The sequence below is a fragment of the Xiphophorus maculatus genome, chromosome 6, assembly GCF_002775205.1.
Source record: "Xiphophorus maculatus strain JP 163 A chromosome 6, X_maculatus-5.0-male, whole genome shotgun sequence".
Taxonomy (NCBI): Eukaryota; Metazoa; Chordata; class Actinopteri; order Cyprinodontiformes; family Poeciliidae; genus Xiphophorus; species Xiphophorus maculatus.
In genome coordinates this window covers 11818935-11844680 of record NC_036448.1, presented here as the reverse complement: position 1 = coordinate 11844680, position 25746 = coordinate 11818935, and the positions used below count along the sequence as shown (strand labels likewise).

Here is a 25746-nt window from a genome sequence, read left to right as displayed (position 1 = left end):
ATTAATATCCCACGTGCTTTAGAATGATCAACATTAGTTAATGATTAAAAGAGAGCAATGAGAAAACACTAGGGAAACCATTAAGTTTGAAGTAAAAAATAATATATACACTGGCATATTTCATGTTGAACAATTGTATTTTACAGACCACGTATCTCATGAGTTAAAAATATAATTTAGAACAAACGGCAACTAAAAAAAATATATTAAATGCTTAGTCCTAAAATGTACTGGTTCACCCCAATGGAGGCTGGCTTAAGTGATTAATGTAACGTTACCAATTGGCAACAAGAAGTTCTCTAGTATAATGTTTGACCTCGTCTGCCATGGTATCCAAACACCTAAAACTAATAGACATTTGTTTGTTTTATGCTTATATTGTACCCTGGACCCCAGAAATTAGCTCGACTCCCATCGACTTTCCATTTCTCCCCCATAGGGGCCCAAGTACCCGGATGTGTTAAATCTATCTATACAGCGCTGTACTCTCCACAAAATGTAGTGCACTATATAGTTAGTAGTTTGAGATTCGTCCTGTGTTTCATAGCATTACTCCAATAAGGCAGGCACGTCCTGTTTGGTGTTTGTGTTTTTGTTTTTTTTTTTCCTTGGAGAAAAAAAAAAAAGTTCAACAAGTTTGCAGTAACTGCCTCTTATAGTGTTAAAAACGCTGCATTTCAGGCGGCGGAGTCTGTTTCGGTGGCCCCCTTTCTTTTGTTTTTTTTTTTTTTCTCTCTCTCATAGAATGAGACAAGCCATGACAACTTAAATAAACATTCTCAAGGGCTTCCTCTGACTGCACACACACACACACATAATCACACATGTTCAGGCTCACACCGTATAGGAAGAATCAACTTATCCTTTATGGCAGCTAGTAGCTAGGTCATCCAGGGCTTCCAGACACTTCTTGTGTTCCAATCCCAGCAGCTGCAGAATGTTTTTTGCTGTTTTTATGTTTAATCAGTTTTCCAGTCGTCTCTGCGCGCTCATCTCATTCGGGTCCCGTTGGTGTGTAGTGTTACGTTCCCCACTGACCAGGACGGGTTGCAGGGTTTATGTTTTTATATTTTAAGAGACGACGAACAGTGAATTATACAAGTTATGCTTTTGGTGCTCCAGTTAGTTTCAGCGTGATTGCAGTTCTTTGCTGCTTTTCGAAAGGTTCGCATTCACACACACACACACACACATATATATATATATATATATATATGTTTTTTTTTTTTGTAACGGTAGGAGAAAATGCAACCCGGGAGCTGGAACTTGCTAAGTCTCTACAAAGACTCATCCATGGTGCTTTTGGTGCAACTCCCTACTGAGTCTCAGAGACGAACAAACCCACTCGTTATAGCGAGGGGCCGCCATTTACTTCTCAGAACAACAACCACCACCACCACCACCCCAACATCCCCCACCAGCCCCGGGTGCACCGTAGACCCGACGGTTCCCCCGCGCTCGTTCTCGTTGCGTTCCGACCGACAACAAGCCCCCCCCCCCCTTTTCCCGCCCTTCCTGTCGGATCCGTTGCTGTTGTTTCGCGTCTTCAAACTGGGACCAGATGCCGGGCTGTCTGAATGAGCACATCTGTGATGACTGGTGCGAGTCTGTTGAGGCCCTTTCTTTGAAACTGTCCAGGCTGACGTGTTGAAGAATAAATTGTTGTATTCTGCCAGATGGGTTTTCATGTTAAATCTTTGAGCATTTTTTATTTTTATTTTTCTGGCCAACGAGCAAATGTTAGCGTTGATGTACAGTAATTTTAAATGTTAAAAAGGTTAAAAAAACAATTTATTTTCAGATTGATTTTTTAAGGATTTATTTTGTCTTTTTGTTTTTTTTTTGTTTTTTTTAGCTAATTGTATCCCCATCCCCCAATTCCTTCCTTTTAAGGTTTGAAAACAGGGTTTCCTGAGGCATGCGAGTCAGTGACCTCCGACCTTTTTTTTTTTTGATTAGAGGGGGGATGCTAAGAGAGCCGTGCCAGGGAAGGGGGTAACAGACTCCCCTCAAGCCCCCTGCTCTCTCCTATTTTTGCTTTAATTCTCTTTGTATGCAGAACCAAAATGTTTAAACCGTCGGCGAACTAGGTTTCAGGCCTAACCTGTGTGTGTAAATACCCTGGATACAATCAACAGGATCTTGTTTTTCAAAAGCAAAAAGGACTTAATTGAAGATAAGTGTAGTTTCTAAAGAACATGTATCATTATTTGTAAGTTAACCATCTGCATGTCTTCAAAGCCACCCGGCATTAGCTAATAATTTTTAAGATGAAAAACAAAAAAAGTTTTTACATGTTTTATTTTTTACGATTTTCTTTGCTTACCTAAATATCCCAGACAATAATGTGACCCTTTTTATTACTTCAAAATTTTTATTTTTTATTTTCCACTTTTTATTTTTGTTTGTTTTCCTTTATTTCCTGTGTACTACATATAGGCAATTTATAACAAAATGAGAAAAATTATTGAAGAAATTTTAAAATTGAAATATATTTTATTTGAAAGTTTATGGACCTTTTAACCGTGAGCCGGAGAAATTGTATAATCGTATAATTTGAGCTGACTTAACGGTTATGAGAAATGTATCAAGAGTTTTATTTTTTATGCTTCTTTAATAAAGTCTTGTTTTTTGGTTTCATTTTTTTACTGTAAAAAATACCAGCTTGTGTCTCTTGTCTTTATTTCTAAGGGGCTGGTTGGGTGGAGGCGCACCAGCGTTGAGCCGCAGCTGGAACCACATGGTGGCAGCAGACGCACAGCTGCAGCCAAATCAAAGCCTGTATAATGGAGGGGTGTGTAGTCTGCAGAAGCACTTCATTAGCATTAAGATATGGCTGAAGCTTAAGAAATATGACTCGTGTAAAAAAGGTAATTTAGTATTTCAATTTGATGAGGGGAACTCGTATTAAATAATTTATAAAGATGTATTTTAAGTCGGATGAATATGGCTTAGAGATAAGAACCTAAAATGCATTGCATCAGATGTTTTGATTACATGGGATTAGTAACATTTGTATTTTTTTAATCCTTAAATGTTATGTTGTGACCTTGACAAGGGGAAGACTGCTGACCTAGAGGCCCTGCATGTTTTGGTGTTCTTGCCCACCTGAGGCAAGTGTTTTAAACTACACAATACTGCAAGTCTTCATGGCTTTGAATTTCTAGAGAATCAAACCTTTGCCAGTTTTTCTTTGTGAGATGGCTCAACCTTACTCAAACTGAATGGATGGCGTCTGTACAAATAAATTCAGTTTGATCTAAGCATTACAGCGACTCTTGGTTTATATTGAAAATAAATTACTAGGTTACTTCTAGAAGTAATTGGTAGCAAGGATTTTTATGAATAAGGATGGCTGAATACAAATGCACGCCACACTTTTCATATCTTCTGGGTCTGCTCAGTTCTCCTTCCGGTGGGATGTACCTGGAAACCCTCCGTCAGAAAGTATCCTGGCCAGTAGATGGACACCCACAGCTAAATTCCTTTACCGTGAAGAGCAGCAGCTGAACTCTGAACCCCTCCGCTACCATGGAGATTCTCGTTGAATCTTAAGGCCGAGTCCAGCCACCTGACGGAGGAGTTTATTTCAAATGTTTTTGTTCAGGATCTCGTCCTTTTGGTCACGATTCCTTTCCCAATCATCACTTGTGAGTGTTTTTATTTCTATTTTCATTTCACCTGTTTTCCCTGTCGACAGCTGCAATTTGTGATTCACAGAGAAATCTGATGTCACAGAGTTGCTTTCTCTGACTTGAACAGATTTTTCCCTGGCAAGCAACATTTAGCATTTCCCCACCATTCACTTTAAAGATGTAACATTTAAAAAAAAATAGCTCAAAAGTAAAGGTACAGGGAGACATTTAGTTTGTGACACAAAAACATCCTTTTAATAGGAAGCAGATCACAATCAGGCTGCATTCCAGCTCCGCTTCGTCCTCATTTAAACAACAATAACGATAAGAAACAAATTACAAACATCCTCAGTAGAAAATAATTCTCTCATGCGAGTTCTGTGTTCACACTACATTCAAATTGAAAGCATGATTCTTTTTTCTTTTTTGAAAAACAAAACAACACACAGATGGCTTATTACACAGCTCGGGAAGATAAGACCAAGTCAGTAAGCAAAAATAATAATAATAAAAAAAAAAGTCAAATAACATCAAAGAGACACGTGCTGGCACAATTAAGTTTCCCATCATGCAAGTTTAGTTGACTTTATTCACAGGGTGGGCATCATTGGTCTCCACAGAGTTGTGTCGGCGTGCATGCATGCATGTGTGTCGTCTCTCCGTGCCCATTCTTGTGCTTGAGCTGAGATCGGTGTGCAGGTGTGTGTCGTCGGTGCGTGTGTGCAGGAGTTGTCTGCGTGTCGGCCGAGAAGGGCCGTTGCTGCTGCTGCTGCTGCTTTTCCAGATCCAGACTGAAAAGGAAGGTTTCGTCTTGAGCCCTGGGATCACACACAGCACATGTGTTCTGCCCAAGGCTAGAAGTTAGAAATATGCCTTAATAATTTTGTTTAGTAAATTTCTACAGTATTGGTTTATCTGTATTTTATTTTGAAGGGGAATTTTGAGGTGGCAGTGCATTGTGTGTAGCAGAGGCAGCGGCAGCTAGGAACAGGTGTTTGCAGAAAGAAAGCCTGCCTATTAATGTACAAACTTCGTCTCCTGTGTCGTTAATCTTTTCCAACACCTCCGAAAGCAATGGCTGTAAGTTTAATTTGTGTTCTGTTTGGTGTTATATGTTTTATAAGAATTTATTTAGAGATCGTTTTTCATATGTGTTTACTCCAGTAATTAGCCATGTCCCACTAGTTTTTTGCATAGTAATGTTCGTGACTGTTTCTTAACAACAGCTAAGGTTAATTGTAATTTATGTTTTCTGATATTAGAAGTTTATTCTGTGCATTTAGAGCTGATACATATTTATTTTCTGTTTCTAGTTTCACTCAACGCTTCTATTGAGCTTCCTACACAATTGTCGAAAACTGTAAGAAAACGTAATAAAGGAGCAAGACGCTCGGCTTCCTGGCTCATGAAAATTGAGTTTGGCTTGCTGTTAATCTACGTTAACATACACGGTGTATCCAACACGTAGGGATAACAGTACAACATGACAACAGTGTAACCTGCTGGGACTCCTGAAGGAGCACTCCACCGATTTATCACTGCACTTTAGTTTTGTTTTCTGCTGTGTAGACAGAAAAAAAAAAGATAAATAGAAATGATTCAAGCTGATGCAGCAGAGCAGAGATATCCTTTGTGTTTCTTTTTTTCTCTCTCTCTCTCCCATGACCAACAAAGCAACGATTTAGTCAACAATTTAGTCTGGCTAATGTTAGAAATTCTGGAAGATGAGGTAAAAAAAAAAATCTAACTCCACGGTAAAGGTTCAGAATTTTTTAGGTGCGGTTGTGTTAAAATGTAAGAGGTCACTGCAGTAAATAAGTGATAGTTTTATCGTGTAGTATAAATAGAGAGTAAAGCTAACGGCTATTCCAATAAAAAATTGCTTTTCTAAAACAACTATAACCTCAAAATGTTGCAGATATTTATGGATCCTATTTCTCAAACATTTAAACTGTCACCACATTTGGATGGGGAAGTTATTTACAAAGGGAAACAAACAGGAAATGGAGGTAGGAGGCGGTGCACCACCGTGGATCTTCCTGAGTGAAATACATATGAAGACATAATAAAACAATGTAAAAATCTATGAAATAGCTTTTTGTAGCTCAGTGTTTAAGCATTCACTTAAACACTGGAATATGTCTGATTTTTTTTTTAATGCTTTACTTTAATCCACCTTTGTCCTTTTGGCTGTGAGGTTGTGTTTGCAAAGTCCAGTAAGATACCAGAAGCTGCAGTAAAACAGTTAGTTCAGGAAGCCATTTGCAGGTTGTGAGGAGGAATTATTATTATTTTTTTTTTTACCAGTTTACATTTTTGCTAAACTTCTTGATTCTTTAACTAAACATGCCAACTCTTGGATTGTCTGCAGCTGCACCTATAATCACCATTGCCTTCAGTAGGTGTGTGTTAAACATGCACCCAAAGTGAAACAGGATGAATCTTTTGAACTGTGTATTATTTTCCATTGGATTAAAAGGATAAGGAAGCAACACAAATGTGGACACTACGTTTTTCCATTGCTTCATGTCATTCTCCCCAGTTTTTCTAAGAGGAACCGGTAGTTAGAATGTAACTATCCAATTTAAAGTGAACAAGCTGATTTTCCTACGTTTTTTGTAGCCCATATTTGCTCGGTGAGAAGCCATTTGCTTCCATGCTAGAACACCGGTCTGAGAACTAATAAGAAAATCCTTGCAATGCATCAGGGAACCTAGGAAAACCAGGTACTTTGACTAGAAATGCTTTACATAACGTATTTAGTTCTCCGTACGTTTCACACAGGAAGATGATTACTGGTGAATCTTCTCTTACCTCCACTTCTTGTGTTGCAAACAACCAATCCCGACATAAAGATGGCTTTAAGGTTCAATAAATATCGTTTGCTAAAGGCAGTAAGACGTTATTTCAAGAAGGTAGAAGAAGGGTCCGGTCTTAGTCTCTCTTGGATTAGCCGTTAGTTTTAGCCTCTGCGGCCAAATAATCTGGATTTATACAGCAATCTGTCAGCAACTCACTTTAAAAATCCCAAAGACACATCTGTTGGGGATGTCGACGTTACTTCACACAACAATGTCACACATTTTCTCACATGGTAATCAGGAAGGTTTTTGATGTGTAAAAATCAGTGGAGTTCTCCTTTAAGCTTTGCCAAAGATTCACAGAGAAACCCAGTAGGGTGTTTGTATTCTTATGAGTCAAGTGAAATCAGTTGGCTTAAATCAAAGGCATGAGTCGGTGTCTCTAAGCAAGTCACGGTTTGAGAGTTCACAAGAGCAGAGAAAACGCTCTGCTGAGGATAAGTGACATTCACAGGATTTATTTTTGGTAGATTTTAGCCTCAAAGTAAAGACAACATGTAACAGGCCAATGTGTGGGTGGCTTTAGTCACTGTCACTGACATATAGAAATACAAAGAGACTGCAAGGCGAGCTTGATTATGGCTATGAGTGTCTGCTTTTTTTTTGTTTTTTTGCAAGAAAAGGTAACTGTTTATCAACCATTATGACTTAAAATAATACTTGAACTTTATAAATGCTTGGCGGTGACTTTAATGGCTTCATTCTTTTTTTTTTTTTTTTTTTTTTTAAAAAGAGCTCTGGTTCGTGGAGATTTACTATTCCCAAAGAAAAATGCAAAATCAAGACACTTTCCTTAGGCAAGTATGACCCCCCCCCCCCCCCCCCCCCCCCAAAAAACAAGATTATACACTTCCAACAGGAATGGGAATTTATGAGTCGGTAAAGAAAATATCCCGGTGATTTACAAAACAGTTGTGATCATAAGTTTCCCATTCCTTTGATGTGGATAGTGCCCTTGGTGCTCTTGTAGTTTTCTAATATTGACAGCGCATACAGTTTGGGCGTGTAGATATTGCTCACAATCAGAGAGCCCACATAGTCGGAGTGACAATCCGCCCGGACAGACACGCTAACGCTTTCACACACATGCATGTACACATGAAGAGAAGACACAGCAGTGTTAACAGAGGGTTTTATGGACTCATAAACTAGTATTGCCTTATTGGATGGAGTTTCTGTATGAGGCTCTGCTTATGAGGCAGTTTCTGCTGCAGCTACTGCGGCTTGCAAAACGATTTAAACCTCTTGAAATTGCTTGCATTTTGTCACTTTGCGTTCTCAAACTCCTTGATTTTTACTGGGAGGATGGACCAACAAAAAATCTGCAGAATTGTGAGGTGGTAGGAAAAGGATACATGGTTCCTAAACGTCTTTGCAGAAAACTCATGTCCATCTCTTCAGCTCCACTTTACTTTTATTGGCTAATTTGTGTTGATCTGTGACATCAAATTCAAATAAAATGCATTAAATATTGTGGGTGTATTAAAAAGATACTAAAAAGTTCAATGTGTATAAATACTTATGCAACGCTCTGTAGCTGAGATGAATCTTGTGTTCAGTTGGCCAAAAGAAGAACTAACAGAATGTTTTAGTGAAAATGACAATCCAGTCCACAGATCTTATAGCCCTTCTTTTTTTTTTTTTTAGGAGGGGGTTAATGTGCACTCTGGAGTGAGAGGGGGGGGCTGGGGTATTGCTCCGTTTAACGTGATGCGCTATCTGGGCACAACCTCTGCTTCACTCAACGCATCACAGCTGTGGCTCAGAACTGTTTCCCTGTCAGTGTGTCCTCTCTGCAACAATGAGCATTAGTCAAAACCTTATTGTTACAGGATTATATACACCATGCTGAAAACAGATAGCATATCGGAGGATTGGGGGAGGTGGGCTGCGGTTATAGAGAGGTGAGTCACAGTGTTTCTGGGGTCAACATGCAGGACGTTAATACATTACAGTAAAGACTAAGAAACACGTCGCCCCTCGACACTGATTTGTGTTCTCTTTTTTTTTTTTTTTTTTTTTTTTTGGGGTGGGGGAGATTTATTCGGCAGAAATGTCTCACATACCACATCGTACTTTAGGAAGACTGCGGAGAGCGAACGGAGCGGATGGCGAACAACGCGGTCAGACACACAAGCAAACAGACGGGCAGAGAGACGGAGTTAATGACGAGGACGGCTCTCCTGAAGATGCAGAGAAGGAAAAGTGCAAAGTGGTCAAACTATTCACATAAATTAGTTGTTGGTTCTGTGGTGCTTTTCATCACAGCTAATTGTACAGCATAAAAAAGGCGTGATGTAGCAGAAAGAGTGTTGGGAGATTAAGTAACGATAAACTTAGAGCTTAGTGCAGATGCAGGAATATTAAAAATTAAATAAAGTCTTTGTTTTTTTTTTTCCAATATAAACTCACTCCCCGTGTTTTGCATTGATAACATTACAATGTAGATGTTGCATAATGTATGCAGATATATATACAATAGAGCAGTTTCACATGTGTGCTTGTATATTGCACGTGGTTTTCTATGTAGGCGCAGGTGTTATGTGTGCGTAACACGATGCCTCGTTGGGTGTGTTTCTGGTATTTTTGTGCACACGTTTTTTTGTTACTATTATTTTTTTAGTTGTCCTCCTCCGCCTCAGCTGCGGCCCTCTTCTGCTGAACGCTGGTCGGACTTGAGCTTTACAAATTCTTTGGCCACGTCGTCGTTGTTGCGCTGAGAGAGGATGCGCAGCACCGTCAGGCCCGTCTCGTCCATGTGGACCCGTCGTCCCAGCGGCAGCCAGCAGGTGACGCTGGCCTTGTTTGCTATGTCCTTCACCTGCAGCACGGCCATTCCCACGGTGCGGTCTTCCCTGGCGAAGCAGTAGTCCTTCACACACACCTGCAGCTCGTAGCTCTCCGGACCCACTTCAGTGCCAAGCGAGCTGAAACACAGCAAACACGCTCACATTTTCAGCCATGGATCGTCTTATCTGCACTGCAAAAACACAAAATATTAACAAGTATTTCTGACATAGTTTCAAAGTAACTTACCAGTAACTTTATAGCAAGACATAGGAGCTTAATTTAAGTTAATAATTCCTTAATATTGATGAAAAAGTACTAGCTATAAGTTAAATAATCTCCCAGTGTCAGTATCTTGCTGAAAGTTACGTATAAGTTAGTTTTGTCTGATTTCAAGTGTCCTAAGATATTTCCACTAGAAAATTGACCAATAATACTTAGTTAGATTTTTGTGTTTTTTCAGTGTCCAGCCAAAGCAAGATGATGAAAGCCAGTGGATACTCACTACTGGTAGCTCTCGTTGAACTTTGGTGACCAGCTGTTGTTCTTGGACTTGGTGGCAAATTTCCTCTTCTTGTCACTGAGGTGAGGTCCGATAATGTAGACTTCCACAAAAGGCCTGAAACCCTGTGCTTTCCATTTCAGGTCATTAGCAGCCACCACTGGAGGGAAAGATGAAGTGAGCAAAGAAGGAAAAGCACCAAAAAAGAACGACTCACATAACACAGCACAGCCTCTAACCTTTAATACTGATCTTGTGCTCTCCATTCGGCTGGGGTAAAATGTCCACGTTCATGACCACCTCACCGACCGGGTCCACTCCAGAGGCTGCAAAGGAACCGTCAGCAATGAACAATATATCTATTTTAAACAGAAGCGAGAGGGGGTTGCTCCACAAATACAGTTTTAAACACAATACCTTGCATATTGTCATGCAACGACCTAAAACTTTACTTCATTTTGCTGAGATGTTCACAATAGACCAACACAGTGAAGTAACACATGATTGCGAAGTAAAAGGTAATGATGGCTTTCCAGATTTTAACAAAAAATATCTAAAAAGTGTGGCATGTTGTTGCACTCAGCCCTCGTTTTTATAACCACCTTTTGCTACAGTTGCACATCTTTTGTGGTATGTCACAACCAGATCTGGACACCTACAGTCTGAAGTTTTTGTTCGTTGTTCTTTTCAAAAGAGCTCAACCTCAATCAGATTAGCTGTAGAGTATCTGTGAAGAACAATTTTCTGACACATTCCTTTAAATATTACTACTCTTATTCTTTGAGGTGTCAGTTTAAGCAGACAACCACATATTATCCGCGAGATGCCCGACGCTTTTGTTGGTGTTTTATAACTTAATCCTGCTTTAAATTTTTCCACAACTTTCATCCGTCTGTGCCTTGATTTTTATGATGCTGTTTGTTCACTAGTGTTTTCTAGAAAAACCTCTGTGGTCTTCACAGAGCAACTGGATTTATGCTGAGATTAAGTTACAAACAGGTGGTACTTTGATTAATTTTGCAAGGAAGTGTAAACATATATCTATTTATATTCCAAATACATGTATTTAGCTGCTAAAATGCTTCAACGGGATTGACCAGGTTGGCCGTGTGAAAATACGTTTGGATTATACACTACCTTTCTCTGGTGGAGTGTCTTCATTAGTAGTATATCTGATTCCTTTGCCTCCATGGACTGGAGGAAGAAAGGAAGGAAAGTTAATATTACAAAGAGTAACAGTAGTAACCGTTCAGCAAACACACACACACACACGGTTGTTAATACAGCAGATCACAAGAGTAAAGTTGGCTCATGGGTTCATAATCCAAACATGCTAGGAGTCCTTAAAGGATATTTGACATACTGAATATTATTTATCAGTTGGACAGAAATCAGTAAAAAACAAAGGCAGCTAGCAGGGTTTTTCTTAATAAATTATTTTCCATGTCACTGTAAGCAATCCATTTTCACTCCTTAAAGCAACAGAGCTCTTTGACAGCAGTTCAAAATGTTTTTAGAAGAAACTGATGAGCTATTCTCTGCCAAAATGTCTATGTGTGTGTGTGTCTGTGTGTGGGTTGTTGCTCTCTGAAGTCGTACCCTGAGCATGCTGGGAAAGGACAAACTTCCTGATGAGCTTGTCAGTGGCCTGCGTGTACAGCGACAAGGCGTAACGCAGAGACTGCAAATCGGGACTCTTCTCTAGGAATGTCTTCTTCAGGCCAACACCGCCCGCATGGAAATATTGCTGTTTATCAGATATGACACACACACACACACACACACACACACACACACACACACACACACACACACACACCCACACAGGTTACTGGACAGCACAAAATGAGATCCAAGGCAATATGAGCCGCAGAGTGAAGGAATGTGTGTTATAGTGTGCAGGAGGGCTATGAACTGAGGAGTTCATTAAGGTTTCTCTGTAGGTGAGGACTAGATATAAATATAGTTATAGATAGCAAACCAGATCAGTTGTTTTGTTTACAACTGATCTAACATTTTTGTTATATCCAGACTTTGGAATTTAAACTAACTGAAACTAAATTAATAGTAACCCAATACATTTTACATTGAACACATTTTACATATTGAAGTGTGTATGCTATTGCACCCTTCTGCAAAAAGCTACATTCTTTGGTGGAGGTATAGATGGGCTTTCCCGCTGGGAGACTGTCATGTTTGTGATGTGTTCAAGTGTCTTTTTTTTTGCTCAGTTCGTGGCAAGGTGATAAGACGCAGAAGGAGGCCTTTTGCAGCAGCTGCTTCTTGACATCAGTTTGGCGTCTAAAAGCTGTTAGATGTAATTCTTTTTTCTGCAGTCAGTAATATCGAATGCATTAATATGCAAATCAGCCGTGCTTCTCCGGTGCTGAGGAGTTGGGTGTGTTGCTGAGTTGAGACAGACAATGTCTGTGAAAAGACACAACCAGCAGGAGAGGAAAGCCCAGAGCCTCCTTTGCAAACGAGAAAGCTTCAACACACAGAGAGGGGTCTGTGTTGAGGGGATTTGCAGTGCAGAGGGGGAGGGGGGAGGATATACTCGGCTCTAAAAATCAATGCTCAGCAAGTGTCACGGAGAAAATGACATTCTGGGGGACTCTTGTGTTTTGTGGAGAAAAAGATCCATCAAAGGTGACAGAGGTCTGACATGCAGCGAGAGCTGATGCTGCAGTTCTTGAGCACGGAGACAAACATGCAGGCGATACGCCTCAAAAACTCAGAATGAGAGTCTTATGGCCCTGGAGTCACTTCTATTTGGTTTGTTTAAATTGAGAAGACATAGTCACACTGAATTCTCACAAAAAAAGGCTTTTTTAATAAACTGTTATAAGAGTTTTAAGACTCAGACTAATGTCATTGTTACATAAATCTGTTTTTTAAGTCATTAGCTCTGAAAATGTACACCCACCCAACAAGTTGAATTATTTTTACTGAGTTATTTTAATTCAAAATCCCTGCAGCTTATTAGTATTTGTTTATTTCTCTCTTTTTTTAATCTATTAATTTATTTATATTTATACATATTCTATTTTTTCCTGGAGGTCCCCGCGATGGAAATGGCAACACTGACGTGGATTGTTTGTAAAAGCGGTGGTTATTTTGTCTTAGATTTTTTTATGTTACCTTGTTGTGAGTGGAGGCTGCTCGTCAAGTTCATACCTTAATATTATAAAGAAAGTGGTACAGCCTGTTTTATATGTACAATGTAATGCGAGTCATATGACTATATAATTTGTTAAAAAACTAATTTGAAAAAAAAAATCCCTACAGCTTAAATCCACATCTGTACGGTATCAGATGAAAATACTCAGGAAGGGAAATGACTGCTTGGGTCAGTCATATCATATTTTCCTGCATACAAAATTAAACTTGTGAATATGTTTAGATGTTTTCAAAGGAGAAAGTTTGTAAATGCAATTTAAAAAACAGGTTGAGTGAGCGAAAACGTGTATTGATATTTTCTAATTAAAAAGACCTCAGCTGGTGACCAAAATATGCATATTTTCAAGAGGAAACTCAAAAAGGGTCTTTCTCCAATTAGTAAATACTTCCAGGTGTGCTAAACACAACACTACTGAGCATGGAAGTGATTACTTTAGAAAGAAGACTCACTTAGCCATTTCCTGTATGTGTAAAGAAATGATCAACACTGTAAGAAGTTATTTAAAAGAAAACTACATTTTGCTCCTTTGTCATTTTGTACCCAACTTTTTCAGAACAATAGCAGCTGTCGACGATAGAATAATCAGTTCATAAAGAACTGGTTAAAAAGGAAATCCGACCTCAGCAGATACTGTAAGTGGACTGACCAAACTGCAGCAAAGTTGATGTGTATTTTTAACCTTCAGACGCTCCGCCCTGGAACATACCAGGCTTGGAAATGTTGCCAGCTTCTAGAAAATATTTCATTTGGAGTGAAGCTCTATATTCTCTACGCTAACAACTAGCAGCGCTAATGGCTAATATAAAATTCTAAAAAACTGTTTACAATTTAAATGCTACTATGATTTTGTCCTAGTTTAACTGGTGAAATTCAATTTTATGGTAACTACTCTCATGCACACAGTGTGACTTCGCCTCGAATCCTGATATGAATAATATATGATCTGTGATACCAGAAAAGCTTGACAAAAATGTGTCAAAGGCAGATTAATAGAGTCCGACAAGCGAAACTAGAATAGGTTAAAATCATGACTGGGAGGTCGTAGATTTTCAAAATAAGAGACTTAAAAATGCCCTTAACTGTCATTTAATAGTGGTGACCATGAAACACCAAACAGGTGTCATACCTTAATAGTATCTAGTGCCAGCTCTATGACTGCACACTGTTTGGGAGTCAGAGCCTTGGCCTCCTCCCGGCCCATATGTTCCTGCAAGACAAAAATTGCAAAAAAGTTAATACATATATTAATAAAAAACTTCACTGGTATTTCACTGGTTTTGCTGCCATCTGCATGAGTTACCTTGAGTTTGGAGAGCTGACCCAACTCTTTAGCAGCATTGAAGATCATCTGGGTTCCCTGAAAAGAGAGAAAGACAACAGTGAGAGAATAGATAAGAGTGGTTGCCAACAGTGACAGAAGTCACACGTGCTGGTAGAGAGTTCATGTTAAAGGCAGTATTCCTTCATGTGTTTAAAAGCTATTCACACATACTTATAATGACCTAAGAGAAAGAAGAATAGAAGCAAAATGAGAAAATGACAGGATAGATAGGTTACCGTACAATCATAGTTGAATGTATATGTATTGATGCACCGAATTTAAGACGTGCAGAGCATCAAGATGGAAAAGATGATGTAAGTGTTTGTGTTCGTGTGTGTTTGTGGCGTTGTATTTGATACATTTTAGGGCCCATTTTTCCAACAAATACTATATTGTGAGGACCCACTATTCCCACAGAAATGTTGTTTTTACTTAGTGGTTAGGTTTAAGACTGAAGTGTGAATTTAGTTTAGGTCAGGTTTAGGGTTATGGTTAGGCTATTGAAATAAATTAAAAGTGAATGGAAGTAAATGCAAAGTCCTGGTGAAGATTGAAAGACATATTATAAGTGTGTGTGTGGGATGTGTGTGTGTGTTTCTTACATACCGTCTGGTCTGTAAGTGTTGGAAGCACAATAGTTTTTTCCATTGTGTTCATCACAAGTTTCCACAGTTCCTTCAGCACTCTCTTCAGGACTGTCTTCTCACAGATCTTTGCAAACAGCGACAAGCTAAAACACAACAACACACGATCTGTCAACTCACTGGAGCAAAACACATCAGAGATCTGTATATCTATTTCTGTGGCATGTCTGAGGAAACAAGCTAGGAAAGTGTTTGGTGTATTAATAAAAAGAGAAAGCACTGATATGAAAACCCTTCCAACTGCTACAAAAATAAAATCTTACATAAAGGAAGAGATTGCACAAAATGAGTGCTGGAAGATCTCTGTGCAGACAGAAAAAAAGGCTGACAATCAACAATGAATGATTGAACTTTGTGCCCCGAGGCAACACTGTATAAAAAAAACAGACATCTCTCTGTTGTGAAAATCGCTGCCTGAACTCAGCAACCCATCCTAGAAATAGTCAGCAAAGATTAATTTTCCTTTCAGAATGGCAAGTTTTAACTTAATGTTATAAAGTAAATAAATAAAAAATGTCCAGAAACAGTGCAGTGATCCCTTTACCCTACTCTTACAAACTGATAAGTTAACATTTTAAATAATTTTGGAAAGCCATAAATGTTGCATCCTCTGAGATATATCATCTTGTATATCAATGAAGGCACAATTTGTAGCTAAAACAGCAGATCGTATCATCTTTTTTGTGACATCTTGTATTTTTGTTGATGGGATTTTTTTTTTTTTGCCCAAATTGCTTTGCTGTAGTTCCACAGGGTTCTCTTCTTGGACCTTTCTTGTTTGCACTTTATGTTCATGACATAACAACATAGTGCATACCCAAACCCTATAAATGTATGTATGGTCTTTTTCTCAAAAGGGGGACAAAACTGTTGGCACACACACTTACATGCTTTAAATGTAAATGAGATTATGACAGGTGGTTCTTTTATGGTACGGAGGCCACTTGCTGCCTTTTGAATTATTCTGTCTGGTCGCCGACCGGAAATCACAAATCCTATAAATTTGGCTCACTAGCGCAAGCAGTTAATATAGTTAATTATTAAAATCAATGTTTTTATTATCTTCTTTAAGATGAAAAATATTAGGTTGAACATAAAGCTTTTGCTGTTGCAGCCTCCTATTTGCTTAAAACAGTAACATCCAGTCTTGCTTACTTGCTGTCCAGGAAGTCCATGATTGGTTGCAGGACGTTGTCAGCCTCCTGAACCACACTTCCATTTGCAGGGACTGTCTGACCTTTCACCTGGGCTAGGATGTCCCCCATTTGCCTCACATTATCTTCAATCTGGGGCTGGAAGCTATGACGCCAGAGAAAAAAAAAACATGAGCACACACTTTGAAGTTAGTGGCAGAAAAAAAGTTTGCGGCTGGTTTTATGTAGAAAGAAGCAGAAATACCCACCTGACAGCAAAGATACGGCTGAGGTCGTCCATGACGCTGTTAAGTTTGTTCTGGAGCTCCTTCAGGAAGTCACTTGCCTCCAGGTTGAGCTTCAGCAAAGACATAGACGTTCAATATGGATGTCATTTACAGGAAACCGCATACAGAGTGCCTAGCAGAAGTATTCATATCTCTGAAACATTTTTGATTTTGTCACATTACAACCAGAAACGTCCCTGTATTTATTAGGGTTTTGGTAAAATCGATCAACACATCGCAGTGGATGATTGTGATGTGGAAGTAAAGGAATGGATGAGACTTCAAATAGTTCAGGGGTATCCAAAGTGAGTCCTTGAGGGCCAAAATCCTTCTCTGTTTTAACATACCTGGATCAAATGATGGCTCGTTAGCAGATCTCTGCAGAACTTTGAGACTCTGAGTGGGTAGTAACCCACCCTATCTTGGATCTCTGGATTTATGCTGAGATTAACTGACACACGGGTAGAATATTTAATGATTATGTGACTTCTGGAGGCAATTGTTTAAACTGGATTTTATTTATTGGTGTCCCAGTAAAGGAGCAAATATTTATTTGTAAAGAAATTTAGAACTATGTATTACTATATATCAATTCCTCAATAATGTGTTGGTCTAGCACATGAAATCCCTACAAAATAAAAGAAATGTAAACATATTTTTTGGTTGTAATGTGGTTAAAATGTGGGAAAGTTCAAGACGATTGAATGCTTTTGCAAGACACTGTAGATGGAAAACTTACATCTTTCCCTCCCATGGCTTCAAACATCTTCTCCAGCTGAACTCGAAGCTGCTGGATGTTATTGATTATGATACATGGCTGAAAGGAGGGAAAAAAGAAAATCATCACACAAAGAGCTAAACACACACACAGACATCTCTTACTTCACTTCCATAGTTTCTCTTTTCCATTTCCACATCTGCTCCTACCTATGTGCTGAAATCAGTCATATTGAGGTCCCTTTAACAGTCGTCTAAATGCTTCTTTTGCAAAAAAAAATGGTGTCTTGGGGCAGAAGAAGTCGTGGTTTCTGTAATTACTGCTTCTCTTGGGGGGTTCTGGTCTCTGTGGGAGTGTAGTCTACTTTCCCCTCCAAGTGTATACCACTTTGAGCTAATTACACAGCAGCCCTAATTCACTCTAAGTCTCAGCACTTGAAGTGAAGAGTGGTTTAATGTACGGTCCCTAAATAAATTAACATGACCACAAACATCTTAAAAATACAGCTATGATTACACAAACGCTTCCATCAGATGTCTATATATTGATATCCTTTCTAAGTTTTGATATTACTTACCACTTTCTCTTTCTTGACATGATTTGGAAAGTCCTTCGCTATGATGTCCGCATAAGAAAGCAGGACATTGCCGATAGTCTAAGAGAAGGAAACCGCATGAAGTCATGGTACATTAAAAACTGAGATATTGACGTTCAGAAAGAGCAAATAGAGAAAAAAGTCACCTTGGCGAATCTCTTCATGTAGTTGCCGACAATCTGAGGGTCGGGACATTCCAACTTGCGAATGATTTCAAAGCTCTGATTGAGTTGGGAGAACACGTCCACAACCGAACAGGAGAACAAAGCGTGCTCCGACGTGACCTGGAACTGGAGATCGACAGGCGCAGGTTGGTGGTGGACCAGAGGGAAACATTAAAGGAGCTGCTTTGCGATGCGGATGCAATCAGCAATAACATCTGAGTTTTTCCAACACTATAAGTGAGAGGTTTTATTCCCAACGAGGGCCTCCATCCAATGCAGGAACAATGAAACTATGTCCTGCTCAGCTGGCTGTGACTGGAATCAAAACATTTGTGGGTCGGATTCTCTGAAAGTGTTTGGAAACGGAAGGATGTTTGGGTAATCAAAGGGCTATGATCGGGAAAAGTACCGTCATTAGCAGCCCAGCCATTAGCCCAGAGCTGAATAGCGTTACGGTACGCAACTGAGCCCAGGGACCACCATCTCGCTGACGCAGGAAAACAGAAGCTGCCTTGGGCAACAGTAATTGGACCCAAAGGATCTATGACATATGATATGGGAGACTCTTCAGCTGCTTCGTATCGATCTTCTTGCTGTGTGGGTACGTAGGTGTGAGACGGCGAGCGTGAGCCATTGCATCGTACGTGTGTGTTTACACTAACTCGCACTGGAGCATCTGCTGTGTTCCACAGTGAAGCGTTTTCCACAAGCTTTTGCTATCTAGTCATCATCGATTGCATTGAGGCCTCCAATCTGCTGCTCACAGCTCGGAATGTGCGGAGTAGCAGAATTGAATTTGCATAAGAGAAAACCATGAATATTTTACTTACTTTTAGGGGAGCTTATCTTGGAGATCACATCCAAGTTGCTGCCTCAGCAGAATTAAATTTAAATTACTTACATGTTACTTTCCAATACTTGCCTAGGCTTTTAAATGTGAATTATAGGGTGTTTTCACCGGTAGACTGGGTTCGATTGGGGACCAAAATTGCAACAACTGTTACATTTTCAGCTGGTGCGGTTTGTTGTCACACAAACCAAACCCTTTGAGAGACCTCTTCCAATCCACTGAGGGAAACAACACGGAAACCTCAGAAGAAGATGCTCAGCACAACTTCCTTCTTCAAAAAATATAATCATAAATGGAGTTTACCGGTTGTAGGATTTCTCTTTAGTCTCTTTAGTAAAAAGACCACAAGCCACTTCTCTCTAGCATGAGTTTTTGTTTTGGTTATATTTACCCAGAATTCCCTATAGTTCTCTTCCTGTTTATGGAGCTGTCTAAGGTCCACTTTAATCCACATATTAAGTTTAATCGCACCAAAGCTCACCTTAATCATGCCGAGACCTAGGTTTTTAAGTGGACCAGAGTTTTTTGGTCTGCATCAGAGTGTGATTCACACCTCCCCAAACAAACCGTACTTTCTATACAAACAAACGAGGATCAACACATAGCAATGGATGCTTGTGATGTGGAAGTAAAGGAATGGATGGGTTTGATTATCTAGAAATTTCATAGCATTGTGTTTTTTAAGGTGAAACACTTACCCCATCTTTCTTGTCTCTCTCCAGTGCGCCATGGAGAAAATCTCTGGAAACTTCCTCGTTTTCGTCCAACCACATGACGACGAATGGCTCGAACCAGCTGCAGAGCGAAGAGCAAACGGGTGCAAGATAAATCTTCCCGTCAGGGTGGTAAATAGGACAGGAGAGGTGTCTTGCAACATAGAAAGCACTCACGCTGGATATTCGGGTACGTGCTTCTGGAAAGTGGGCAACTCCTTGCAGTACTCATTATAAAGCCACTTCACCTTGAAGTGCAAATTCATGTAGTCTGCACTTTTACACAGGCGGTTCTTCTCATGCTCTAAATATCACACAGGAGGACAGAATAAGGAGAAGCCCACATTTTGTTTCTTTTCACACAAACATTGTCTTGTTAAAGTATTTACACCCCACTGGCTTTTTTACACATTCTCCTGCTACAGTCAAACATCAATGTACTTTATAGTGATTTTGTGCAATATAGCAGTGTAAAACTGTGAAATGGAAGAAAGATGTAAAATGTTATTCAAGATTTTTATAGATAACATATGAACAGATAGGCACCAGCACCCTTGCGACCCCAGTAGGTACAAGCATGTATTATAATTGATGGATGAAATATGAATACTATCCTTAATTTATCTACTCTGATACTGCTAAATAAAACCCATGACCATTAATTGCTTTCAAAATTCACCAAATTAGTAAATACGTGACTCTGAAGGAGCTGCAGAGATCCACAACTCACATGGAAAAATCTGTTAATAGGACAATTATTTGTCTGGCCTTAATGGAAGCGAGTCAATAAGATGTTTTATTTCAAGATTTTTACTTATTTAACCAGGTGAGTTATTAAGAACAAATTCCTATTTACAATAGTAACCTGGCAAAAATGAAAGAAAGTCTGCCACAAGAAAATTTCAGTTTAAATGGGTAAATCTGAATTGTAACTCAAAAGATTTGCAGTTATACTTGCAGCAAAAATTTACGCCACATCTTTCAGATTTTTATTTGATGATTGTAAGATTACAATGCATAAAATGTTTTAAAACTTTAATTTCACTTCCCAATTATGTGCAACTTTCTCTTGGTTTATCACATAAAATCCCAATAAAATACATTGAAGATAGTGGTTGTTATATGACAAAACACAAAAAACTTCAAACATAAAGTAGCTTGCAAGCCACTGTATAATTAATAATTCATATATCTTTGTTTTTTTTATTTAACACACGAAGAGATAAATACTATTCTAAGATATTTACAACTTACCTTCCATGGCGTATTTCATATCTTGTGCAAACATGTTCCACATGACTTCAGCACTGATCTTGCCCACATTGAGTTCTTGGGGAAACCTATAAGAGACAATGAAGCAGTTGTGACTATTTTAATCTTGAAATCCAGTAATGGTGCTGTGTTACTGAACAAGAGGCTCATTTATATCCATCAGCACTTTTTTTGCATATATCTAGAAACCACAGAACTCTAAAATCTCTTGAGGAATAAGGAAATAAACAAGTGCAATTATCCTCATTGTTTCTCAAAACAAAGCCCATGGGCTCTTTTAAATTAATCATCATAAATATAAAAATAAATGTCTTTTTTTTTTACTGGTTTCCTTTTTAAAAAGCTAAACTGCTTTCTAAACCAAGGCAGGTTCATTGTTGTGAACAGTTTCCAATAAAGCTGCTATCTAATAATACTTTTCATAGTACAACTACAATAGACGCAATGGAAACATACTCACTGATTAAGGCAAGGAGTGTATGAGTTCTTATCTTCCTCTATTATGGAAACAATCAGAGTGATGAGTTTTGACCAGAAGTCCAGATTTTTGATGCTGGGACCCTGTTCATCTGGAGGGACGGCCTTCGACTGCAAACAGAAAGATGAATGAGAAAGGCGACGAGGGAAGAATATGGACAGAGATGTGCATGAGCGCTGACCGGGCAATATGGACCTGCTTCATATGTATAGACTCACCGGGTCTGTCTGATATTCCCTGTTGTACAGGTCGTGGCAGTTGTTGAAGATGTACTCATAGGTAGAGTTGAGACAGGCTTTTACACAGTCCTTCACCACCTGACTTGCCCTGGGGGGACTCTGCAACTCCTGGACCTGAACACAAACAAGAAGAACCATATGGTGGAGTCAAAACAATGCCATAATGTAGCTGTCAGACTCACAGCGCCTCAGCAGGAGGCTATCTCACAGTAGATTTATCCAGAGGCAATTGACATGTAGAGATCCAGTTTCATGCTTGGTAAAGTTATACTGACTCAGAATATATCTTCCAGCTAATTTCTAAAAATTATTCAATCTGCCGTGTTTAATTAGAAGCTAATATTTTCAAAAGGTGCAAAAATAGCAACTTTCAAATGTGTGTGTGCTCACCTTCATCCTGAAAAATGTGATGCTCGTCAGCAGGTCGACAGTAGACTTAAGGTCTTGTAGTCTTTCAGGACTGCTGGCGGGGAAGTTATTCTTGTGGCGCAGACAAACAGAAAGGCCGTAAGAAAGTGCAACATCACCATAAATACCCACAACGCTTTCATCACAGTCTAAAAACACCCATGAATGCCTAAAAATAGCACATGCAGACGCAGTCAGCGGGAGACGGATAATCAACTGCACTCGTGAGGCTGCTTAAAGCAGCGTGTAAAATAGAATCAGCAGTAAGTACCCGATACATGGACAGGTCGATCCTCAGGGAGTTGTGAAGCTGATCCAGCAGTTTGACAAACCGTTCTTTCTGCAGAGAAAAACAGAGCAGCTGTTACTGTCTAAAAGCACAAAGCCAGGCCTGGGTTTATTAGGCCTCACATCGTTTCAGTGCACATGAACACCTCAGTTTTGATTCTCGTAAATTTTCTGAGTGCTGCACTTAAGCTGTTCTCACTTCTGCTTTTTATGTTCCTCTAAATTAATGTTTCAATTAACAACAAGATAACTGAGCTTTGACATTCGTAAATTGAGTCAGTGATCTATTTTTAGATTACTGTGCATCTAAAAATAGAATTTTTGCAATGAGTTATTTCCAGTGTCTAATCTTTTTGACATTTTGGTCTCTTTTAATCTAAAGAATGTGGTTATAGAAACTGAACGAGAATCAAATTTTTCATTAGCTGTCTAATTGTATGTTAGCCTAAGCCACATCTGATTACCCAGTCTGAGCCATCATGACACCACCTACCGAACTTCCAGTGGAGCTGAATTCAAACTGAGAGAGAAAAGTTTCCCATCAGTCATGGAGAAACCTGATCGACTTTTCTAATTTGTTTGTGGAAACTGTATTCTTGTTTGGATCATACATTATGCTACAAGTTCTTTCAGTGTTTTCTATTTCTTCAATGTCATGGGCAGGTGCTAAAGGTTACTTAGCACTTTTTTAGCTCTCCAAATGATCCAAAGTGAAATCCCTCCCAAGCCGTCTGGTGACCTGGTCAGAACAGTCAGCCTGCCGGTCTCAGAGTGATCTCAGAGATGAAGGCGGGAACAGCATGAGCAGACCCACAAACTTGTGTTAGGAGTGAGATGATGAAATAGCACAAAGTATGGCTGCCTCTGTTTTCATGGTGTCGCTATAGGAGTTGAAAGCTGACAGATTAAGGCAGGTTCTAAAGGTGGATTTCGCCACCTTTTTCTCACTCAAAATAAACAAAAAGTTAAAAGTTAGACTGTAAAACCCTGTTCTTTAATCACTCATAAAAGTATTGATAAATATAGGCTCTAATCATTTTAGAAAAAAAATCCAGTTTCCTCATCAAGAATCTTCTGTTTTAGCTGCACTCTGTAGAATTAAAGTGCAATATATCATTTTTATTTTTGATGCAATTTTTCAGTTTTTTTTGTTAATCTTTGGTAAATAGATAGGTGTAGATCTTAGTTATACTGATACACCTCTTGCTTTTTTTCATCCTTAAACTAAGTGTTGATTACCAGACACTTAAAATACCAAAAAAACATAAATGAGAATTTAGATAAATATACTGTAATTTCCTTGCTTCTTCTTATGCTACGGAGATTACTCAATGGAAAGGTCAATAGCTCATCTTTCTGACTGATTTTAACGTTATTAGACTAATTGATATTTGAGACACAGTTTATCACATTGGTTTATGAACCAAAATATGAATAAACATAGTTTAACCAAGTCAAGAGCAGCACAGTATATGTAGTTGACCACGTACAGCTCCAGAAGAATTACATTTACTTGTTTCTTAAAGGGTTTTTTAAAAGCACCATCATCCATTTATCACATATCTCCTATAGCAGTTTTTTTTCTTCTTTCTTTTTTCTGGGACTTACTCCAAAGTTTGATGCAGCGAATCTGTCCGAGGCAGAAACATTGTTGGAGGATTGGGTGGTGTGGGCATAGTAGGCGTTGATGTTGGCGAGGAGGGTGCTCATCACAGCTGGCACTCCTGGGCACATGTACTTAGACGACAAGCAGGCAAAGTGGCTGTTGGGAGAAAATTGTAATAATAATATTTTCTCTTCTTTCCCCACTTTTTATTCTTAGATATCCAGTAAACTAAACGTATGGCTCAATGTATTAATAAGTTTTAGGTACTGACGTCATGGCCTGGTAGATGGACTCTACTCCATATCTCATGGCAAACTCATCCACGATCTCCTGTGCAGTTTCATCAAAGTACACCTTCCAGGCATCATCACCTTTGGCTTCTGGGATCTTTACTACACCTCCGTTTTGGTCCTCAGTGGTGTACTGGAATAAGTGCTGAGCACAGACAAATAAAAAAGTTAACACATTTTAATGTCTTAAGATATTCTTTTTAACAATATTAGTAGCAACGGTTGTATTGGTAAAAAATGTCTTATTGTTGCATGCTTAATGGTGTAGCTAAAACAATCGAGATGATAATAAAACTATTTCTCCGTCACACTGACCTCGTGCAGACAGGTGTACTGGACATGGTAAGGAGCTACAGTCTCTTCTCCTTTGATTTCCACACTTATGTGCATCCGGATGGCCCCAGACACGGCAGACTTATCTGTTCTCTTATCTGTTACATAAATATGAGATACACACACTTCAGTAGGTTAGTAGGGTGAAATCTCCTGGATCTACAACAGACAAGCTCTTCAGCTACATGTTTCTCTGGCTCTAATCTCCTGGTGACTCACTGCTCCTGTCATCCATTTCTAATCCTCTCCCAGTGTTATTGCGCAGAACTCACCCAGGTTGTACCAAACATCCATTTCCCCGCTCAGAGTGCGCACTTCAATGATGGTCTGACCCAGGAAGTCATCGCTCTCACGTTTGAACCTCTGTTTTACACGGGACTTGATGTCATCATCTTCGTCCCAGACGCGGACCTTGATCCGGTCGGAAGAGTTGTGGCACTCACTGGACGAGACCGAAGCAACACAAATATCAACAATTAGGAATCTTAAATTCAAATGCTAGCAAAAGTGAAACTTAATTAAACGATGCTTTTTAAAGTGAGCATAAAATGATGTCTAAATCTGTCATAGTTCGCTGCAGTACTTACAAGTGAAAGCTCTCTTCCCAGACTGGGTTCAGGTTGCCATAAATGGTTTTGGTCCTTTTCTTTGTCTTTCCAACTTGGACAGTTACATAAGGATCACTAGAGCCTGTTTTGTCTTTAGCCTGAAGACCTTGGGCACAAGCCACTAAAGAAAGAGACCATAAAGACACAGCTAAACACACTGACAGTATAGGATACGTCTTACTATAAAACAACAACCAATCAACAATCATTTTGTTATATTATTTTAGTGGATTTTCACATCTGCACTAAGGCAATAACACAACTTAAACCAACATAAAGTACTGCACATTTGTCAAGTGGAAACATAACATTGAACTTTTTCCACAGACAAAAATCTGATAAGTGTGCTAAGCATACAGGCTCAGTCATCTACATTTTGATGCCCCAAAATTAGATGCACAAAGTAGTAGCAGTAATAATAGTAGTTGCTGGATCCTAAATAGTTGTGAAGTACGTGACTGCAGTTAGCATGGCTAGGTGAACGTTTTTCACATAAATCCAACTGAAACATTGTGGTAAGACTTAAAACCTGGACCACCTGTTCAGATAGATGCAGGTTTCTGTGACCTTCTTTTCCAAATGAGTCTAAAACAAACCTGTAATGCTAATCTTTGCCGACCACTTGGAGGTCCCGTCGAGCACGCTCTGTTTGATCTGTTTCATGTGCGTACTGTGCGTCGTCTTGTCCAATCCAAACACTTCTTGGATTAGCTCAAAGATCTCTGGTTTATTCCTCTCTCTGATCTTCATGCGGTCCTTCAACACCATTATGATGTTCTGCGTCCGATCCTCTGCGCCGTGCTTGGAGCTCTTTTCTGCGGCTCCTGATGTGG

The 25746-nt window shown here is 39.3% G+C and overlaps 1 protein-coding gene across 1 annotated transcript in view; it reads right to left on the bottom strand.

Moving 5' to 3' along the window:
• Positions 1-8127: 8127 nt before the first annotated feature.
• Positions 8128-25746, bottom strand: part of LOC102217077 (protein unc-13 homolog A-like) — a 40648-nt gene continuing 23029 nt past the window's right edge. The window contains exons 17-42 of the mRNA XM_014476015.2: positions 25510-25737; positions 24893-25034; positions 24578-24747; positions 24288-24403; positions 23954-24117; positions 23685-23838; positions 22060-22128; positions 21771-21860; positions 21360-21494; positions 21124-21251; positions 20646-20731; positions 19569-19695; positions 19377-19473; positions 17811-17954; positions 17647-17724; positions 17091-17168; positions 16334-16422; positions 16087-16230; positions 14894-15017; positions 14267-14323; positions 14093-14173; positions 11385-11532; positions 10923-10979; positions 10025-10111; positions 9789-9945; positions 8128-9423 (exon numbers count right to left, since the gene is read on the bottom strand). Coding sequence (XP_014331501.2) covers positions 9135-9423; positions 9789-9945; positions 10025-10111; positions 10923-10979; positions 11385-11532; positions 14093-14173; positions 14267-14323; positions 14894-15017; positions 16087-16230; positions 16334-16422; positions 17091-17168; positions 17647-17724; positions 17811-17954; positions 19377-19473; positions 19569-19695; positions 20646-20731; positions 21124-21251; positions 21360-21494; positions 21771-21860; positions 22060-22128; positions 23685-23838; positions 23954-24117; positions 24288-24403; positions 24578-24747; positions 24893-25034; positions 25510-25737 — 3239 coding nt within the window. The 3' untranslated portion in view covers positions 8128-9134. The remainder of the gene's footprint in view (positions 9424-9788; positions 9946-10024; positions 10112-10922; positions 10980-11384; positions 11533-14092; positions 14174-14266; positions 14324-14893; positions 15018-16086; positions 16231-16333; positions 16423-17090; positions 17169-17646; positions 17725-17810; positions 17955-19376; positions 19474-19568; positions 19696-20645; positions 20732-21123; positions 21252-21359; positions 21495-21770; positions 21861-22059; positions 22129-23684; positions 23839-23953; positions 24118-24287; positions 24404-24577; positions 24748-24892; positions 25035-25509; positions 25738-25746) is intronic.